Source organism: Megalopta genalis, chromosome 10 (assembly GCF_051020955.1).
Source record: "Megalopta genalis isolate 19385.01 chromosome 10, iyMegGena1_principal, whole genome shotgun sequence".
NCBI lineage: Eukaryota > Metazoa > Arthropoda > Insecta > Hymenoptera > Halictidae > Megalopta > Megalopta genalis.
In genome coordinates, this window is record NC_135022.1 from 11,981,724 (window position 1) to 12,003,519 (window position 21,796).

At 41.6% G+C, this 21,796-nt stretch overlaps 2 protein-coding genes across 6 annotated transcripts in view; one reads left to right on the top strand and one right to left on the bottom strand.

The window, feature by feature from the left end:
• The first annotated feature begins 6,986 nt into the window (after positions 1 to 6,986).
• Fip1 (Factor interacting with poly(A) polymerase 1) lies at positions 6,987 to 9,301 on the top strand. Its single transcript, XM_033469623.2, has 4 exons — positions 6,987 to 7,211; positions 7,520 to 8,431; positions 8,521 to 8,864; positions 8,951 to 9,301. The coding sequence occupies exons 1-4, from the start codon at positions 7,032 to 7,034 to the stop codon at positions 9,069 to 9,071; spliced, it is 1,557 nt and encodes a 518-aa protein (XP_033325514.1). The 5' UTR covers positions 6,987 to 7,031; the 3' UTR covers positions 9,072 to 9,301.
• Positions 9,302 to 11,090: 1,789 nt separating this feature from the next.
• Positions 11,091 to 21,796, bottom strand: part of pum (pumilio) — a 200,083-nt gene continuing 189,377 nt past the window's right edge. For all 5 annotated transcript variants that reach the window (XM_076524726.1, XM_033469604.2, XM_033469603.2 and 2 more), the window contains one exon: positions 11,091 to 21,682. In XM_076524726.1, the coding sequence (XP_076380841.1) occupies positions 21,367 to 21,682 (316 nt within the window). In that variant the 3' untranslated portion in view covers positions 11,091 to 21,366. The remainder of the gene's footprint in view (positions 21,683 to 21,796) is intronic.

Genomic DNA, 21,796 nt, shown 5'->3' on the forward strand with positions numbered 1-21,796 from the left:
CTGAGATTGAGTAGCAACGGGTCGAGCTTCATCAAGGAGGAAAGGATATAAGTATAATCTTCATTAATATTAAAATTACATGGAATAGTTTGTAGAACTGAATAATTTCATGAATGATATTGAACGTATTTTAATATCTCCGTGTTTTTCTTCCTGTTCCAGGACTCTAATACAGCTCCCTCCTCCCATCAAGTAGTGAATGAGCACTTAGAGTACTATTTTTTTCTTATTACGTAGGAATTGTAGAACATTTTGACCAGTACGGTAACCAAGGGATTGCCCGGCAATCCTTTGGATGGTAATCTGTTTCATAGTTAAGTAGGGTCTTTCTGCACGTCGTGTTTTACTACGATTATTTCAAGTATTAATAACTTTATTTCGAAGCTGCCGAAAGAGAGAGATTAATCTTTTTACAGCACGCAATTATCATAATACGAATGTTACAAAACTTACACTGGTGCATTTACTGTACTAATATACTGAATAACTTTCTCCCGCCTAATTGTATTAGAGATCACGTGCAGAAAGACGTTTCGCGATATGTTTCAAAATAGAGTTTCTTTTCGTTATGATATTACTATTAAACATATTTGAACATATTTTGAAATTATTATTATGAAATTATTATGAAACTATTGAACATATTTAAACATAGCTTGAAATTATTATTAAACATATTCATTTTTCAGTGAGTTTGAAGAATCTTAGCGCGAGGAACCGATGACTCTTTTTAGATAGGATTCTCAGAGATCCAAGATTCCAAGTTCGTTGCTCCAATCCTTCCGGTGCCTAAGCGTTACTCGGGAGTGTGCGAGCAGAGAGAGGAAGGGGGATAGTAGGGGGAAGTATATTTTTTACTTTTAGGATTTCTAGATTTTCTAGGCAAGGAAGTGAGTGATTCCCCGAATTATCAACAATCGAAATTGGTTAACAGTTTAAGCGTTTAATCACTACACTAATCGGCGCTGTACGGATATCGAACGGAGCTTCATTTTTTCTCCAACAGAGCGACTGACTATCGGCATACAGTAATCTCTCCCTAAACGTCAAAATTTCGCTATGCCATGAATATCGCTGTGCTAATGCTACGGCCCTGTAATTTATCGATTTTCTCGCTACACCGATACTAAGGATACGGAGTCGGTCGAGCGTGTGGTGCGTCACGCGACGCGGCTCCTTTTACTCGAATTCCCGGAAGACAACTCATAATACAATGACATATCTTTTTTTTTTTAATTTTAACGTTTTAAAACTGATTTTTTAAAGCACATTGCTGATAGTTTTCTGATTAAAATGAAACCAAACACGATATATAGTTTGAACAAATATTTCTGATTAAAATAAAATCAAACACGATATAATTTCGATTACACTTATTTACTTAATACTTAATATGTAATTCATTCGATTCTATTATCGCTGTGATTATATAAGTAAAATACATTGTTATACATATTAACAATAACTGTACATTAAAAAGCTGCATTGCATGATTAGATGAGTGCAAAATTATATTCTAAATTAAATTGTTTTGTTGCGTATCATCCTTGAAATCGTCTAGTATCGTGGCCTACGGTGATGGTTTTCCTCTGTTTCCTAATAAAAAATAATGTAAAAAAAATTACTTTATAAATAATCCATATTCAAATTGACTGCAAATTTTTACCATTGTATGAATACGTACTTACTTATTTAATTTTCCTTACCCAAGAAAAATATTTTTATTCCCTGCACCATGCATTGTATGCAAGCTGGCGCTTTGGCACTGTAAAATGTCAATCTCTCAAATATTACACGTAATTCATTGTTCCCAATTTTGTTGTTACTCCCTTCGTAAATTATTTCTTGCGGTTCTTCTTGAAGTTCTGCCGTTTCCTCTTTTATTTCTATGTTTTCGTCCATTCTTTCTGCTTCCTCGCAGCTTAATAAAAATTGCGTAACATGTGCCGGGGTGCATTGTTCTCTTGTGATCTCACTTATCATGCCTTGCCAATCGGGTTCAAGCTCTCTTGTTTTCGACTGAATGGAACTACTAGCGGGATTAATAATTTTATTCGATGCATTTTTAATGTCTCTTTGCGTAATTCCCGACCAGGATTGGGATAAAATGTCAATGCAGTTTTTTATCGTGTAGTCGGCATAAAATTCATTTATTCCTCTATCATACGTTAAAACACGTTGCAGGAGTTTCTGGCGGAAAACTCTTTTTGTTTTCTGCATGATCCCTTGACCCATCGGTTGAAGAATAGATGTTGTATTGGCTGGTAAATACATAATTGTAAAATCTTCATCTTCTTGTAGCGAAACTTTATGGGCTTCACAGTTATCTAACAATAGGATTACTTTCCCTGATATTTGTCTTTCTTCCTGATATTGTTTTACAGACGGCTTGAAATGGTTTTCAAACCAATCTAAAAATAATGTTCCGTCCATCCGTGCATTTGTCTGCGATTTAAAAATTACAGGTAATGAAACTTCGTGTTCCAAAGCTCTTGGGTTTTTATATTTGTAAATTACAACAGGCATAATCTTATGTGTGCCTAACGCATTTGCACATAAGCCAATTGTAATTGTATCTTTCCTCGCCGTATGTCCACTAAGATATTTTTCTTCTTCTGCAGCCAGTGTTTTCGTCGGAAGAGCCTTCCATGCAAGTCTACTTTCGTCCATGCTGTAAACATTTTCCAAATTTATATTCTCTTCCTCTATTATTTCTTTAAAATTAACTGCAAAAGCATCTGCCTCATCCTGATCGGCATTAGCTTTCTCCCTGTATATCTTTACTAAGCTTATGCCATGACGTTTCTTAAATTTTGTTAACCAGCCACGACTCACCTTGAATCGCGAACATGACGGCAAATTTTCTTTCAATTCCGTCGCCTTTTCTAATATGAGATTGTCGGTTATACGGTCGCCAAGTGCTCTTCTTTGCTCGAACCATGCCAATAATTGTTTATCTATTTCGTCGTATACTGGCTCTGTTATTCTTCGTCGCTTAAGTTCGTATTTGCTTTTATCTGCAAACTCATTAATTTTTGTAGCCCTCTTAACAATATCTTGGATTGTTCTGATGCTAACGCCATATTTCTGTCCGACTTGTTTAGACGACAATCTTTTTTCTCGAAGATCCTTCAACACATCCAAACGTTGCTGCATGTTTAATACCGTATATATTTTTCTTGGTGGCATAATATTGATATTAAAAATATGTGCATGTATTTAACGGTAAAACGATTAAAAAGAACTAATAACGATATTAACTGCCACAATTTATATATCACTAATCATTAATATCACTAATAATAACACTTGACACTAAAGATTAATAATACTGCTAATAAACTACAATAACACGAAATGATCACTTTTGGTGTTACCAAGAAGACCAATTCTCAATGACCGCTGAATTCATATAGTAACACCGGTATGCAGGCCATTGCCTTTCCACAGGCATGTATTTTCGTTCTGTCTTTCTCTCACACGAGATGTCGGCGACTATAAAGGCGAGCCGTGAGATTCGAAGAATCGTGTCTTCTAGTCCTTTGAAATACACTTTCAATTCCGACCCCGCGACTTTTAGGGAGAAATTACTGTATGCCGTTGGCCGGTAGAGTAGTGCTGCTCGAGAACTGGCAAAACACGAGTCGGGTATTACTCGGCTCGAACTCCGAGCCGAGACTCGGAAGATCGAGCGGCTCGAATATAAAGGCGCGTGTTTATCCGAGAGTAAAACTGTCGACAGTTATCTGCGGACACTGCTGCGGAGTCTCGAGACTCGAGTCGTACTAGGGCCACAGTCAGATAAGCTACTCTCTCGCTCTAAAACGAAGCGGTTTTGTACTGTGGGAGTAGCTGCCTGGAATTGGCCCTAGTACGACTCTAGCCCCGAGACTCCGCAGCACAGCTAGGCAAGACGCGAGGTAGGGTGAAGGGACTGACAGGGTCCCGCATATACGAGACTATACAGGGTGTTCCACAATTATTTTAACAGCCGAAAATGAGGGGTAGCTGAGGTCATTTGAAGCAACTTTTTCCTTTGCGAAAATGCGATCTGCGGCTTTGTTTACGAGTTATTAACGGAAAACACTGACCAATGAGAGGTGACGGCGCGAAGTTCGAGAGCCCGCAGCACGAGGCTTCGACAGATGGTCGGGACGGACTCGAGCCGCGTTCGAAGTATTGAACAAATCACGAAGCGAGAATTTCCCGGTTTTTTTTTTTACTACGTAACAGTGATATTTTTAAGAAAAACGCTGTTCACCTTTACTTTAGAACGTCTGAAGAATATTTACTAATTTTTCGGACCCGAAATAGTAAGTAATTTAACCGTGACGGCCGTTTTAATTTTCTAGTGTGCATGACACCTTGTGTGTAACATATGAAATTTTTAAGCAAGGTGTACAGTGGAAATGAACAAAGTACGTAAATGATATTTTAATTTAAATAATTCCGTGTCCGAACACAGTTCAACGAATGTAAAGGACGTAAGGGATATGTTCGTTAGAGAAATATATTACTGCTTTATTTTAGATATTTTTAATTACTGTCCAGGGTAATTGCGCACAGCTTTACGAATATTTTAGCAGTACAAATAATACCTTATTTATGCGTGTGTATAAATACACATAACATATGTACAGTAATTTCTTCCGGACTCGCGCTACTTCAGTATTCTCAGGTTCGCGCTGTGATATTGCCACGGCCCTGTAATTTATCGATTTTCTCGCTACGCGGATGCTAAGGTTCGACGGAGTCGGTCGAGCGTGTGGTGCGGCACGCGACAACTCATAATACAATGACACAACTTCTTTTAATTTTAACATTTTAGAATTGATTCTTTTTAACATGTTGCTGATAGTTTTCTGATTAAAATGAGACCAAACACGATATAGTTTGAACAAATAGTTCTGATTAAAATAAAATCAAACACGACATAATTTCAATTACATTTATTTATTTAATATTGTCTCAGGTTTTCGCGGAATTTTGCTGTATATAGTCATTGGCGCAAATTGACTTTTACGTTGCTAATTGTTTAATTGCTTTATGAATATTGTCGTTGTTACGCCCTAAAAACGATACGGACATAAATAAACTTTTCCTTTACGACAGCTCTAATAAACACCAAATGTGCATCAGAACTCCCGTCCTTCTCTAATCCTCAAGAACACGCACCGCCAATAAAACAATTATCCGAACCTTCGCACACCTCGACTCGCACAGACCTTTCCTTCTTTCCCCTTCCAAGAGAATTTCATCTTTTCCCTTCTTATGACTGTCCTCGCAAACAGTATAAGAAAAACAAAAGGCAACTCCGCAAGGACATTTCGTCTCTGTTGATTTTACGTGCGGCACTAACCCAAAGGTTTATCCACACGGCCCCCATGGGCGTGGGATTGGGATACGCCCAATCAGCGCGTTCCCGCTCATGCGGAAACTACTGGTACACTCCCAGGCTGTAGGGCCTAAAGAGCAGACAACCGGTGGTGCCGAGCGACTTTCCACGCTCTACCGTCTCTGCAGTACGGTGCCCGAGCTGAACGATGCGCAGCTCACCCGCTGAGACCCTGGAAAAAGGAGTCTCTGACCAGCATTTGGCCTTACCACTGCCCCCGCGATGGTCCTACCCATGACCGGGCTGAGGCACTCCTCAGGGGCTCCCGGTCCCCGCGGTGCCAGTCAAGATCACTGGTTGGATCTTTCGTAGCGTTAGCTACTACCAGTTTGAAAGCCTACACTTTTGGTACTGGTGAATCAGCGCTTCGAGTGCGTGGAGTCGCTACGCTCCAAAGGCCCTTACAGGAATTGGCCAACTGGACCCGGCAAGCCGTATCCAGCCAACCTTTCAACCTGCAAGGGGATCCCCCTGCGCCTACTCCGCGAGGGCAGTTGGTTCAGGCACTAAAGTCGAGTCAGTCACTCCAGTCGGTCCGGACAGTTCCAAAACTCTGTACAGTTCCGACACTACGCTAGCCGCGCCCGCGCACGCTCATAGACCAGAACAAACAGGATAAACACTATAACCAAAGACAAAACATTTTGATTCACTTGCCATTCCCCCACTAAATTGTTATAATTACGATTTGTGTAATAAAATAAAATTAGTTACTTGCTAAGTATAATGAATAAATATGGTCTGTCGTGTTTGGTCTCATTTTAATTGGAAGAATCTGATCACAACATATTAAAAAAAATTTCATGTATAAAAAATTAGAAATAAAAAAGTTAAATCGCCGTTTTTATGCCAGCATTACAATGTATTTATAGTAATGTACACCGGCCGCTGCCTTTCCAGATAGTTTCGTTCGACCCGAGTGTCGGCAACTATAAAGGCGAGCCGCGGGGCTCGAGGAATCATAACTTACTAGTCTCATATCCGCATGTTCCTATTCCGACTAAAGACATCTATGAGAGAAATTACTGTACTGGAATCGTTCGTATCGTTCGAAACAATCCGAGCTATTCGATTGTACAATAAATTCTCTCTAATTTTCCTTCAGTTTGTTAACAAAAATGGATAAAATAAAATAAAAATATTTAATTATCTGAAGTTAAGAATGATTATCTTTTAAATATTTTCAGTGAAAATTTCATTGCAATACCTCCAATGGTTTAAAAGTTATAAGAAAATGTCACTGCATTTCTCGATCCGCAGAATATTTTTATTTGAATTGAGTTCCTTTTTCATTCTTAATAGAATATGCCAGTGTTTCCATCTCGTATTTATCAAACAGCTACACATCTTTGGGTAACACCATTTCTGTAACGAAATCTGTCACTATATCAAATAGTCAGATACCGACCCGACCTGAATCCGTAGAGTCACGTGACTACCCTAGCCCCTTAACAGCTTCAGCATTTTGCTACGGGTGCGCCACCAATAGTCGACGAGTTATTCTGATACGTGGATAATCGGCAACGAGTTTGAGCGTTTTGCCGCTAGAGTGAACGACGCTTTTTGGAGGTGTTTTCTCCGTGAGAAGCTGCATATGTATTGTAGTTTGTAGTTGTCATGCGGGAGACCAGGAGAAATGGCGGACGAGAATGAGGATCAATGGTTGTACGGAGACTCTACAGATGGAAAGGAATACACACCGGTATCCGTGCCACCGGAGAGTCAGGAAAATGATTCAGCACCCGTTGCAACCGAGGAAAAGTCTGAAAATTTGGAGGATCAAAAGGCCGAACCTACTCCTGATCCAGCGTCAGAGGTACGTATTTCCTAACCTATATGCCAAGTTGTTGTCGGATTCAAGTACGCTGAATTAAATCGGAAACGGTTATCATACCGAAACACCTCAGTCACCCTTACACAAGTTAGGGACGTTATGTCTTTTATACAAAAAATATACTTTTCTCATGGTATCTGATACGCGTCATTTGTCGAGTAACATAACCTCCTGTATATGTAAACTAAACAGGTCGAGATAATTGAGGAATATTTCACTTTAACAAAACGAGGAACAGTTCCAATGCTTTGACAAAAAACGATTAAATATTAATATGGTTGTCTCTGCAGGCACCTGAAGAAACAGAACCACAAGAAGAAGAATCTCCTTCAGCTGACAATACACAAAACGATAATAACGCAGACGTAACCAAAAATGGTGTCAGAGAACCATCCAGTCAAGAGGATGGCGAAGCAGCCAGTGACTCAGATTCTGACGACGATGTCCATGTTGTCATTGGTGACATCAAATCCACCCCTGCTTATGGTAGCCTTAACATTAAAAGGGGAGGATTGCTCACGAACGCGTCTGGAGTACCAGACAAATTAAACAAGCAGCCCGGAAAGTTCAGTATAGACGAATTCGAGACAATAGGTGTCATCAATGGCATGCCCGCTCATGAATTCAACTTAGATCAATTAGAAGATAAACCTTGGAGACAGCCTGGAGCTGATATTACGGATTATTTTAATTACGGTTTCAACGAGGAAACGTGGAGGGCATATTGTGAAAGACAGAAGAGAATGAGGAGTGAATCGGGTGTAGGTTTAATATTGAACGCGGGAGGAGGTGGTGGTGGAAATGCCGGTAGCATGAGGGTACCTCAGGTGGCAATCACCAATGACAACAGTAAATACTCGGGTATAATGGGGCCTAAGAGGGCAGGACCACCTCCGGGAAGGAAGATGGCAGGAACGATAGATGTAATTGGTAGTTCAGGTCTGGCCTCGAGAAGGAATCTGGACAAATCTCCGCCAAAAGGAAACGTGATACAAGTTATGACTGCAGATAGGAGAGAGTACTCCAGGAAACCAGGTTTTCCAGACATGAGTGTGCCTCCTCCAGGAGCCGGTATGCCACCTGCGTTCGACATGCCTCCTCCCGGATATCCTGGAGAACTCGCTCCCTTCTACATGCCAGAAACGGATCCCTATTATCAGAGCTACGAGCCTACACAGGATAACCAATGGGGCACTGATCCTGTACGTAGAACTTAACGTCGTTGTCAAGGTTGTTGTTAACGTTTAATACTGTTCTAAGATGAACTGAATTTTTATTTTCAATATTCCAGACATGGCAGCCCACGAATTTAGCCATTCCAATGACAGAGGGGGAGGATGATAAGGATACCGGTCCTAAGACTATACCTACCATGGTACCACCTACGAATATTCCGCCTTTGATACCTCCCAGGGATTCAAGAGATCGCGAGAGGGATCGAGAGAGAGAAAGAGATCGCGATAGAGAACTAGATTCCATGGGAAGGGACAGAGAACGGGACAAGGACAGAGAGCGGGACCGCGAAAGGGAAAAGGATTCCATGATCCGGGAACGAGACAGAGAAAGGGACTCGATGTCGCGAGACGAAGAGAGAGATCGCGATAGGTCTCGATCCCAGTATCGTCACAAAGAGCGGTAATAAAGCGGCGCAGTTCTTCTAATTAAGAATTAGAGTGATCAGCTCGAATAGACTATTTATCCTCTTGTTTCGCTTGTTTTAGGCATCGACATCGATCGCGATCCCGGTCTCGAAGGCATAAATCTCGATCCAGAAGTCCGAGTCGACGTAAGAAGAAATCACGACGTTCTGAAAGAGAACGTTCCAAGGAAGAAAGCGAATAAAAACTGGAGTCCTGTAATCTAAGAACATCGATGACCACATCGACGCGTTAAACGTCGTCGGTTGTACAATTTTTTGCTAATGTAAAGTTGTCCCACGAGTCGTAGCCGACAGTACATGCCGCTACGGCTGTCTTTAATTTACCTCTGATCTTTTCGTTCATGTCGTATATACAGTTTTTAGCCGGCGAATGAATTATAGAGAACAACAATAAACTTTATCTTTAACGACACCGACGGATAAATTGATTTCCTTGACGAGTGAAAGATCAGGAATGGGTCAGAAAAACCACAGCGTGACATGCCATTCAATGTATGGTTTTATATCATAATTGTTATTACAGGAACGGTACTTTATAATAATTAAAAGTAAAATAGCAGTTTAATGGTAAATCGCTCGTAAGTGAATTCATTGTTCGATGCAGATGTCGTCCGCGCGTCCGAGCCACGCGTCGATCGACACGCACACACGGCGTTCTGATTTCGTTTCTTTCTTTTCTTTTTTTTTTCTCCATAAAATTCAATTTTACCACGATTTCCTGGCATCGAATCGCTGCTTTCTCGTTATCGTTTAACATCGTATGTAATGGAAAGAAATGTTACATTTGTACAACCATCATATACACATTATATTTAGAATACCGTTAGTTCGATATTAATTTCTGTTCAAGTATGCGGAGATGTCGTGTAATCCGAATGTTTTTCGATCTGCCTACGAACTAACAACTAATGAATCGAGAGAACCTTTCCGGGGTACAGCAACCTACGTCCCGGACTTTCGTCGATCTCTCCTCGAACCCGATTCCTTGGATTGTCCGATAATACGTTCACCGATTCCAGCGACCGATGCAACGAAAGAACCGTAGATCGCCCTACACTGAAACTGTTCGGAACGGATGTTGAAGGAGACAATAAATAAGATCTAAGGTAGGTATTTCGTTTATGCATAAAAAAGACAAAACACAGGGACACAGAAAGTTTACAGGTATTATCGCTTAAAAATATGAAACATACGCGGTAGCTCTGCTGCAGAAACGACTACCATATACAGGGCGATTCAAGAAGATAATAATTCGACGTAATTATATTATTATATATATTATTATATATAATATTATATATAAATATATATAATATAATTATATTATAATTTGATATAATTCGTAAACTAAAAAATGTCGAACAAATTGTTTGTTAACCGTTGTAGCAGTCTGTATGAGACTTTCCTATCGACGACCTAAATGCTTCCCAAAAAGATAACTATAATCCGAATTAAATCGTGTATACGTGCAGAAGCAACAGCTGTCGCTTTGGATCACCCTGTAGTCTGATTTAGCATTGAGACTCCTATGGTTTCGCGATTTTCGTAAAGAACAATGACTGCCACCACGTTGTAATTTTCACCCGGCGATGGCACCCGATTTTCTCACGGCTACGAAACGTTACGATGAGATCGTAAAAATTCTGCAAATGTTCGCATAGAGTCATTCATTCATTTATTTGACTACAGGTCTTCGCGGAAAATCAAAGGGTTTTGGGTTGAAACGTCTTTCCCTCTTCAACTCCGGTGACGAAAAATGTCGATTCTGTTAAAAGGATTGAAGCTACAGAATTGAAACGTTGAACAGGAATGTTAGATTCGAAAGGGTGCCATTCCGGGGCTAATCGTTCGTGGAAAGGTACGCGAGGATTTAGAAGGCGCGAGTAACGAAAGAAAAGCAGAAGGATGGTGTGAATGTTACGGGGGAAGCACCAACAACGATAAGGGGGATGAGAAATTGTAAGAATAAGAAAATGGTATCGCGAAGCGAGAATGCGCATGGATCCAAAGAGCGAAAGCTTGCACGAAGAGAGAGGAAACGGTGGAGAGAGTTCTATCGACATTTTCTGTGTACGCTGTAATCGTATTTTCCTGAAACTGTTCTCACTTGTTGCCTATTATCTGTCGGTGCATGTAACGTGTGTTATCATTTCTATTCGAATTTGATGTTTTATTGTAATAAGTTATCACGACATCCTCCATTTCACATTATATACTCAGATTCAAAAATCCATTTTATTAACGTTCTAGAAAATATGAAATACAATCGACAAAGACGCTAATTAGTATATATAATAATACCGTAACGACGCGTTATCGTTCCTGGGAATAGTTTTACAATACATATATAATTGGCGGAAAAAACGCATCTCGCGTGTCGGCGTCGACAGAACGTACAAACGTAGAAGCCGGAGAAACGGAAAACTCTTTGGACCTGGGCAATCTTTGTGAACTGCCTACCACCACGAGTCGAAAAGAAAACTGTTGCGTGTACACATCATCCTTTTTCCTTTTTGCTATTCTTTTTTTTTCTTTCAATCTTTCGCGTCTTTTGCTTCCGTGTTTTCTCGAATGTCTCTCTTCCGAATCAGACCGGCGAACGAAAATGAAAAATGAGCCGGGGGCGGCGCGTGGGCGGGGTGGAAAACGCGATCGCAACGAAATGAAACGAGAACGTTCCGGGAGGCGTCGGGGAAAGCACGAAATCAACAACAATCGTTATCGTTTTTTTAGCTCGACCATTTTTTGTTTGTCCCCGATTTGCTTCTGCGGGCGCGCGTGCTCGTAAAAAGTGTTTCTCCGCTCGCGATTTTTTTGGTGTTTTTACCCTCTCGAAAAACGAGCGTCTCCTCGAGAGGTCTGTGGCTATTTTAAAAAAATCTACGCTCTTCTGTCTGTTTTTGAACGGTGGGTGACGCGGCGGGGAGGGGGGGGGGGGCTTGGCGATTGGGTAAAACGACGTTACTTATTATTTATTACAATTGTTTTCCTTTTCTTTCGGGGTGGCGGGTTTTTGTTTCTCTGCGTGGTGCATCAATTTTATAAACTGTTTTCGATTTTTCCTCTTGTTTTCCGACATGCTCTCTCTCTCGTTACTTTTTTGTCCCTTTCCACTTTGTGTTTTTCCTTTCTTTTCAACGTTCATCTTAAAATGGTACAATGACGTGTGGTTAACTTGCTCGTCTCTTCTTTTCTTATTTTTTTTTTTTGTTAATTATTATTATTATTTGTTTGTCTCTTTAATCTACTCGCACTGTTCTGCCAGTTTGTAAAAAACATCGTCGAAAATGATTCTTCTTCGTGGCTATTTCATCGTTTCTACTACGTTCTATACACTAATATACAAGTTATGCAATTCTTTTAGTTTTAGTTTTTTTTTTCTTTAATCCGTATGCCTGTCCGTCCCACTTATCTAATTTATCCGCTAATATGGAATACATTTTTCTTGCTGTTTTATATCCCTCTGTGATATCTACCGTGTGTCCCAGAAGCATCACCGGCTCGTACATTGCTCGCGCGCGCGCACGGACTTGGAAATTTTGTCCGCGACTCGAATCGAGCTGAATCGAATCGAATCGCGATCCCGAATAATCAATCTCTTCGATCGCCCGAAAGGAAACCAAAAAATCAAAACGACATCCGCGCGTCGAGAGGACGACGACGAAGAAGGAGAAGAGATAGAAGAAAAAGGCAAGAGAACGAGAAGAGAGCCTTCTACAAAAAAAATATGGGTCAAATTAAAAATGGAGAACACTCACGAGAACGTAAAAAAAAAGGAAAAGAAATTGAAAGTAAAAAAAAAAAGAAAGAACATAAAATGTATAGAGAAGAGAGAAGAATCAAAGCAACGAGAAAAATCGCTTAAAACTTATCACAAGAATTTCACGCCTCTCCTCCGAACGGTATCGAGTACAACGCAACGTCAAACAATTTACATTACACCTTATTACACTCTTACATATATATTACAACTTACGATTTACCCGACGCGACGCCTTTTCCATTCTTTTATCGTTCTCCTCCGATAAAACGAGAAAAATCTTCCGCGAGGCGGATCGCGTATCCCGATCCATATTTATAATATGTATATCAAACACGTGTATAGATCATCCGACGAGCGTGCGAGGGTGGTAAGAGCCAGTGCGGCGTGACGAACGAGTGTGTACGCATACATATATGACATATATCTGACAAATATATACGATGTGTGTATATATATATGTTCAATTAGCCCTGCGAGTCCGTGGGTGGTGTGTGTAACGTGGCTGTGGCGATGTGCGGGAAGGGGTTCAAATGTCGAGCTTCGCGTGTCTCTTGACTTGTGGTGTGTCCTGTGTTCCTTGTAACTTCTGTATGCGTGTCCTCCCCGTGTCTCTTTGTGTAAGCGTGTCCGTGTGGATCGTGAAACGTGGGTGTACGCGTGACGCGTGGGGGTGGAGAAAAATGACGAGATGATACCTCGCGATGAGAATAGCGCGCAACTGTACATCAGTCTTAATATCAGGGCGCACCATTCCCGTGGATGTTAACTCTACTTTTCCTGCTCGACAACCCCCGGTCCCCTTTTCTAGGCCCTCGCGAGCCAAGGGAGAGAGAGAGGAGGCCGCGAGTCCGTTTTACTCTTATGCTTGTCCGTCGTCGTTCGACTAAATTGCTGCTCGTACACACAAATACATATAGCGCCATGGCAGTTGAAAACCGGTGAAGAAAACGATGGTGAAGATGAAAACGTGCGGTTCGGGGGGAGGAGATAATTGTTCGTCTCTGTGTAGCGTTCGCGTGGCTGCAAGGTGCGTCTCGCATGTGTCTTTACACCAGTGTCGTTCGTATTTTTTTTCTTCTTTACACCGTGCATTTCAAAACACGGTGATCTCTCGTGTTAAATGATGTCACTGCGTGTGTGTCTCTCTCATCTCCGTGTGTTTTTTGCGTGTGCGTGTGTACGTGTGTATGTGTGCATGTGTCTATGTGTCATGCCTGAATGTTTGCGTGCGGTACGATCGAGTGTGTGCTACAAGTGGGAGGTCGCAGATCCTTCATATATATATAATACAATTAGCATGTAGTATTAAAATCATATACAATTGTTACAATATTTAAATAGTACTTATTACATATATATCATATACCGATAGGTTTCAAAGTGTTTTTTTTTCTTTTAGGTATACATATACAGATATATATATATATATTTTTATATGTATATATATGTATAATCAATTATTTATAGGGTTGCTTAATTGTTTTTCTCTTTCGAAACCATTTCCCCCGCCTCCTTTTCCTCCGTGTGGTTGTCTGTCTGTTCGTTCCTTTGTTCTCTCGGAATCTTTGAAACCCGCGTGACGAAGCCGAGTCGGACGCGGGTGAAAGGGGACGAAAGAGAAAGAGCGTTAGAGAGATGACGATCGTATCTAAAGTACAAACATCGAAGGTTGAAAAAGGAGCGCAAAAGGGATATTATATACGTAACGCAACGTGTGGGAACGCTGTCGCATTTAAAATTTGCACAATGTGTCGCTTCTCATTTTCCATATTTTTTGCCGGTGTATTTAACGCCGAATCAAGCGCCTAGGTGTTCTGTTCATCGAGAAAGCAGAAATTTTGATCTTTGCTTGCTTGAATGAGACGATCGATTTCGATCGATTGGTTGCTGGAATTTTACGGGGTGGTGTGATCACCCGCGGTGATCACACCCCGATGTGTGATTACGTGTGAGTGTCGGGTGGGCGGGTAGGTGGATGGGTGGGTGTGGGAAGGGGGGGAAGAAGGAGGCACCGTGATCGAGGATGAGTTACAGTACAGTGGTTTCGACGACGAAAGAAAAGCGAAGTTGAAACGTTGAATTTGTTCTCGAACGATTCGTTCTATGTACAGAGAGAAGTCGGTACGACACGGCGGCGTGTCCCTCGATCATCTGCACGACGCCCGCAAGATCCATCGATCCAGGTTTATCTTCGGTTTTGTTACTTTCATTCATTTCTCTTTTTCTTTATTTAAAAATTTCGCTCGAGGGATCTCGCCGCGTTAGTGCACGCGCACATTACGAATTGCGTTACAAATCCCGCGACTCGGATCCAATTTTTGTCCAGCAATTACAATTTCGTTCGAGCTCGGCGACGAAGCATACGATCTCGCAGACGGGAATTTACAAAAAAAAAACAAAAACAAAAAAACAATCAAAAAGAAATCGTATATACCAAACCGTGTGTACAGGAAATACTGTGAATGTCTCGCACACTTTTACATATTTTACAAAGAGTACAACACGCTCCAGGCAACAGGGGGATTTATAATACGCAAAAACGATTCACTCGCTGGACGACGAATGATCTGTTCTCGATTATTTTCCGTTCTCTTCTCCTCGCATAGAGACGCGGATCGGAGGTCGCCAGATCCGTAATGCAACAGCGAACGAAATCACTGAAACGAAGTGACCTAAGATATCTACGCGTGTACGATTCTTTTCTTTTTTCTCGTCTAAGTAGTTTGTGTCGACCGATTGTTGAAGAAAAGGATCAAAAGATCGTCTTTTGTGTGTGTACTCCCATCTTTCTCGTCTTATTTTTCATGTGTCTTGTGTGCACGTGTGTCCTGCGTGTATCATCTGTTCCTCTGCTATGCGTACGCATTGGTGTGTGCATGGGCGCGCGCGTGTGTGTTATTTTTTTGTTTTTATACACGGTGCACGGGTACCTCGTTGAAGTCGTGCAACCAATAATATTTTCCTTTCTCGCGCGCTATATAAAAAATTTACACTATTTATAATCAAAAAGTCGATTTCAAGAATTTGTTGTTTTTTCGTTTTCTTTTGTTTACTTCCTCTCGTTTCTCAGAATTTTCTTAAGTAGATATATATGTATATGTATATATATATATATGTATATATATATAACACGACAGCAATTAGGTGGTCAACCTATTCGCTAACGTTTGGTTTCTAAAAAACGAAAAAAAAGAAGGAGGTTTCGCGAACTAAAGGTTGTCTCTTTTATCGCTTTGTCGCTTTTCTTTCACGAGAAGGAACGAAAACGGTGTGGGGAAGAGGGAAATGGGGGTTGGCCGAAACGTACAATGAAAATATGTTTGGGAGGTGTGTGTAGGTGTGAGTATTTGCGTGCGAACCTCGTATTTATATGTATCATATTTATAAAGCGTTATATATGTGTGCCTGCCTTACGCATGTCTTTATATATATATGTATATATATATATGTATATATTTATATTCATATTTATATAGAAGTGTGTATCTAGCAATCATTAGTAAATAGCAATTAATAATCAATGAAGGGAAGGTCGTTAATCAAACAATATAGGTAATAATAATTATAGCAATTAATAATAATTATTATAATTATCGTATTAATCGTAATAATAATAATAATAATAATAATAGTAATAATAATAATAATTAATATTTAATAATAATAATAATAAAAAGTATAGTAGTACTCAAATAATCTTAGCTGATAAGACATGAGATTTTGCGTTCGAGTTTCGCTTCTGCTATGACTTTCGGTATTCATTTAATTCTGTTTATTCTTCCGTTGTTCTGCGGGATTTTCCTACTTCGACAGGGGGGCGGGGGGATGATGAATTATTAACATCGATGCTTCTATTACAAAAAATGAGAGACGTTCGTTTCCCGACGTACTTTTTAATTTACAAATGATGAGAGCGCGATTTACAACGGACGAAGGAACTATCGTCATTCCTTATCTTTAAATATTAGTAACGCATTTAACGTCGTCCCGTGCGAACGACCAAAAAGGCTAATATCCTGTCGACCGAGGGTGTCAAAGAAAAAAAAATGATGGCGGTTGGAATGTCTCTGTCTGTATACAATCGAGAGTTGAGCGTGTTTTCCGTGATTCGTAAATACATGTACTATATGGTTTTCATACTTTCCGGGGGGATTTTCTGTTTTCGTTTTTTTTTTATCATTTACGCGGCTCCAAAAACGAGCAGCCTCCTCTCAGCGATTTCCGAAAGGATCGACATAAAAGGTCAGGGTGATCATAATAGGTGGTTCAACCACGAGAAATTCGTGTTTCTAATTTCTCCTTCTCCACGAGCACCGGCTACAGAATCGATCCGAACGACGATTCGAACGACGGAGTGGATCGAGCAACGCAAAAAAGAAAAAAGAGAAACGAACTCGAAAGAAAGATACGATCCGATCGTTTGATAATCCCTCCGCTTCTCGGCTTGTGCCCGTTTTGTCCGTGAATCGCGTCGAACCTGCCGCAGTAAGTAATCTCCGCGCGAAGAAGAAAGAGAAAGAGAGAAAGGGTACCTAAGAATTTGTCAATTTCGTTAATAAATCGTTATTTACAATATCTTACAAAGAAAGCAGCTACGTTTCTTCCTCTTCTTTCCTTTTTCACTTTGAAACACCGTTCTACGCACACACGTCTCCCTCCCTTGTCGTCTTTACGTAGTTTTCAACTCGTTTATTTTTGTACAAAATCGCGACGGGCCCTCGAGTTTAGTTTGCCGGTTATACGTCCCCTTTTGCTTTCTTTCCACTTCACGGTTCCTCAGTTTCCTTTTTCGTCGTTCTCGGCTTCTATTCCCGGCCTCCTTTTAGAATTCTACATTATTTAACACCTACCACACGCGTTCCTCGTCGAAATCAATTATACATTGTACACAGCTTGTAGATCACAAGTTCTCGATCGTCGCCGACGCCGACGCCGACGACGTACGGCAACGACGACGATCGCGAGTTTGTGATCTCGAAGCAACTTTTTCTGTATAGAAAAACGGGGACAGTCGGGTCGCGGGGATCGCGGGGGGCACGCGGCGTGCCGAAAGGGGGTTGTTTATCGCGTACGAACGTTCAATTTAAAAAATCTGGCGAGATCTCCCGTTGCTTTTGTACAGTCGTCGAGGTGGACACCGCACCCTCGATCGAAGAATAATTATATATACACACGTATGATACTCGTGAAGCGATTTGGATGAATGTTTCCGGTGGTGTGTGCCTCGAAGCTGCGCTCGGAAACTCGAGAAAGAATACTTGTCCGCGATGCGATCATTCTACCCGTAGCCTCGGTGTTTTCTCTCCTGGAGAAGGGGGTCGCTATCTGAGCCGATAAAACTTGCAGAAATGTACTATCCCTCCCACCAAAAATTACTAAAATCGCTCGGTGGACCTCGATAAATCGCCGAGAAGATCTTTGAAACCGCGTGCAATTTTATGGTACGCCAAACATTACGAAATTCTTCAAAGCCGTGGATGCAATTGGTTTCATAAAAATCGAAATGGTTGCAAGATCAGCGACTGGCTGGAAGTTTATGGTCCCAGCGTCGTCGACCGGATCGATCGAATGTTCTGGCTGGCTACGATCAAAAATAATCGCGCGTGTAAAATAAGAGAAAGATTTCAAAAGTGATCAACGAAGTTTAAGATCGAGGAAAACCATGAAAACGTATGGGGAAAACTCTGGTTCGCAGTCGGATACTATTGAAAACAGCTGAGAGGCGCTCTTTCCAACCGTCTTGATGGGTGTGATCGGTGTGAAATATACAAATCGAAATGCTTCGGTGTGTACACATGCGTCTCCAACGTGTTCTGAACGTTTTCTGAAACGAGTGTGCGCAAGTGTGTCCCGTGTGTATGGGTGTGTGTGTATACATATGTGTATGATTGCGCGTATGGAAGGGGGGGGGGGCGATGCTGCGCGAAACGAAATATAGATACACACGCGCTGGGAACATGAATTTCTTCCTGACGCTTTTTCTCGTGCGTTTGTTTCCTTTGCTTTTTTCCTCTCGAGAACGCGTTTATATCGTTTTTATACAATGTACAATGTGTCTCGGTTACGTTCAATGATCACCGCGGGTTGCGGCGGCTGCGGTTTACTTGATTTTTCATTTAAAAATTCGGGGAGGACGGGGGTCGCGGGGTGTGCAGGGGGAGTGTCGGTGAATCGAATGAATCCGAATGATAAACGATTTCTTTCCTCTAGAGCGTCTCCTTTGTCAAAAATGTCTATATCTTACAACTGGAACGATGTGTGTTGCATGAGAAGGGTGGGGGACTGAATAGAGGGGATTATGGTGTGTCAGGGTGGGCGGGATCGATGGGGGGTTGGTCCAGACCATTTCTAATTGCGGCAGGTGAAAGGGAAATGTATAACGTATGTTGATCGAGGGTCAGCAGCATTAGAACGTAAATCATATTTAAATTTAATATAATTAGTAATTATTATAATACACGATATTCACAAAGTCCGTTAAAAAGGAGAGAATTCCCGTGAAAAATAAAATTATTCATTGAATTTACGGTTCCTCACGATAGGGTTTGTCACGTCGTACCTATACACATTTGTTATTTATTTATATCACAATTTACAAAATTCGAGGATCATTGGGGAACGGAGGAAGGGGATTTTCCGAGGGGTACGGGATTAGGATGCAGGATACAGGATACAGTGACAGGGATGCAAGGGGGGGCGGGGATGAAGTGGGACACAAGACACGAGATGGGAGAAGGAAGAGGGGGTGTGGAGGATGTAAAAAGGATCGTTTTAAGAGAGTAGAAAAAAATGCTCCGCGCTCAAAGGCGACAAACGTAAAACGAACAAAGGAGAACCGTGCTGACGACTTGATGTCTCTCCTCATTATTATTATTATTTTGTCAACTGTCATTTCCTATCATTTCCTTTTCTTTCCTTTCCTAATCCTTTCTTTAACTCCGTCCTTTCTGCTAGAGTCTATCATCGAGAAGAAACAACACGTATTATTTATTTAGGTTCTATACTGATCCGTTTCTTTTTCCAAAGTGTTCCTTTCTAAATCGAGAATAACGAAATCGGTTATCTTTTTGCTTTCCGTTTCTGTTGCGTCCTATATCATCTATATACGTATATATCTTTTCTTTCGCATTTTCTCGTTTTTATTTCACGAACAATCTGAAGCAATCAAAGGGGGATTAGGGGGTTTAAAGGGGGGCAGATCAGCGGTCAGGTCTGAGTTACTCAGCTTCATTCCCATGTCAAACGCTATGCTAGATTTTAATCAACGTATCTGTAGCTCCTAACCATCTATCGAATCTGAACCGATACCGATTCGTTGGTCGGACGACGCGTGTACCGGACACACTCGAGGATAATACTACTTTCAGCGTGCAAAGGCGGTACGGTTTCACCGGTACACACGCTAGCGACCAAGACGTCTCGTGCATGCGTATATTTTACGGCCATCGCACTTACGTTACAACTCGATATAAATGCATGCAGCTCTAAGATCTATCCTAGCTGTCTAAACACAATTTTTTCCACCTCTTCTTCGAACCTTTTGCCGTTCAAACCGAGAGTTCGCGCGCGGTCTCTCGCGCACGCTCTTCTCGTCTTGCTATTCTCTTTACTCTTTTTCGCGGTTTTTCTACGTTATATTTTTTTTGTTTGCCTGCTTGCTTTTGCTTGCTTGCTTAACTTTGCATGTTGTCGGTTAAATTGTTTGCCAGAGGTCAGAGCTCTGTACGCTCCCTCGACAGAGTGCTGAGTTTTCAATAAGGATCGATAATTAAACTTGACGTGTTAGTCGAAGAACGATTCCAACGCAATAAACGAGGGGGGTGGGGGTGGGATAATTAAAAAGTAGTATTTCAACTCCTGTTCCTAATAAAAAAAAATTCGTCGGAACGTGTTTTTTTGTTCGTGCTGTGTGTTTAATTGTTTTATCGTCTTTTCCTTTTGCGAAGTTTACGTGTGTGAAACTGATCGATTAAAAAACGAGCGATGACAAGACATTCAGTCATCTCAGCACTGCAGTTTCTTGTTCGCGATTCCAAGCTCTCGGTGCTTGTCCAGCCGTCTCGAAGAAACTCGGTTCTCAAGGATACACGTTAGTTTTCTCGGTGCAAACCGTCGGGGCACGCGCGCTTCTCCTCGGCGCGGCCCGCGACTCGCTACGAATATAATAACTCGGCAGCACGTTAGATTACTAATAGAAAAAATGCACTGCACCTCTAACGTTATTCTACAAAAATTGATCATTCTTCGGAATACGCGTACACGACTCTCCTTCAAGTATCCGTGTGTTGACGTCGCGCCGCTATAGTCGCCGTTTCGCCCTCCTCTCTTGTTTAAACACTGTACAAATATCGCGTGTCTCTCTCATTCTTTCTTTCTCTCTTTCTGTTTAAGTGTTTCTCTGGTTTCACGTACTATTCTTTTGGTTTGCAAAAATAAGAAAAATCGTGTCGGTAATTCTTCCTTTTTTCCATTATCGTCGTCGCAGTTTCCGGTCGGGATTTACAAGTTCCGGGAGAGAGGGGCGAATGGGGACGAGAGCGGCGCAACCACTACGGAGAACCTCTTGTCCTCGGTTTTCCTCGTCCATTATAAATAAAATGGCGATATAAGATACGTTGCAATAAATATTTACGTAGGTCTCTCTCGGTACGTGCGTGATCCTAAGACGTACGACGATACCCCGAGCGGTTGTTGCTTTCAGAGACCGTACGCTTTTACAGGACCTGCGTTGGCTGCTGAGCTGGCGTCGAGACTGGGCCAGCAGCAGAAGCAGGCGGTCCGATGGGACCCAGATCACCACCGCCACTTGAAGCACCGGCGGGTGTCGCAACACCCATCGCGGACGCCGTCTTCATGAAGAACTTCTCCAATTTCACGATTATGTGCTTCCCGTAGGTGTATTTGCGCAAGCTGCCTAGATGCGGACGGATCTTGTGCATCAGCACCTTGCGCTGCGCTGGCTCCGCCACGTCGATCATCTTCTGCACCACGTAGTTGGCGTACTGGTCCTTCATCATTACGTTCAATGCGCTGTTTCGAAACGGATCGCAGAAATTAGTTATCGGGCTTTTCGTGCTTTGCATAACAACTGGACCGCGCGGACATCTTCGTGTGAAAATGTCAGTTCATGTTAATTTGGAGGAG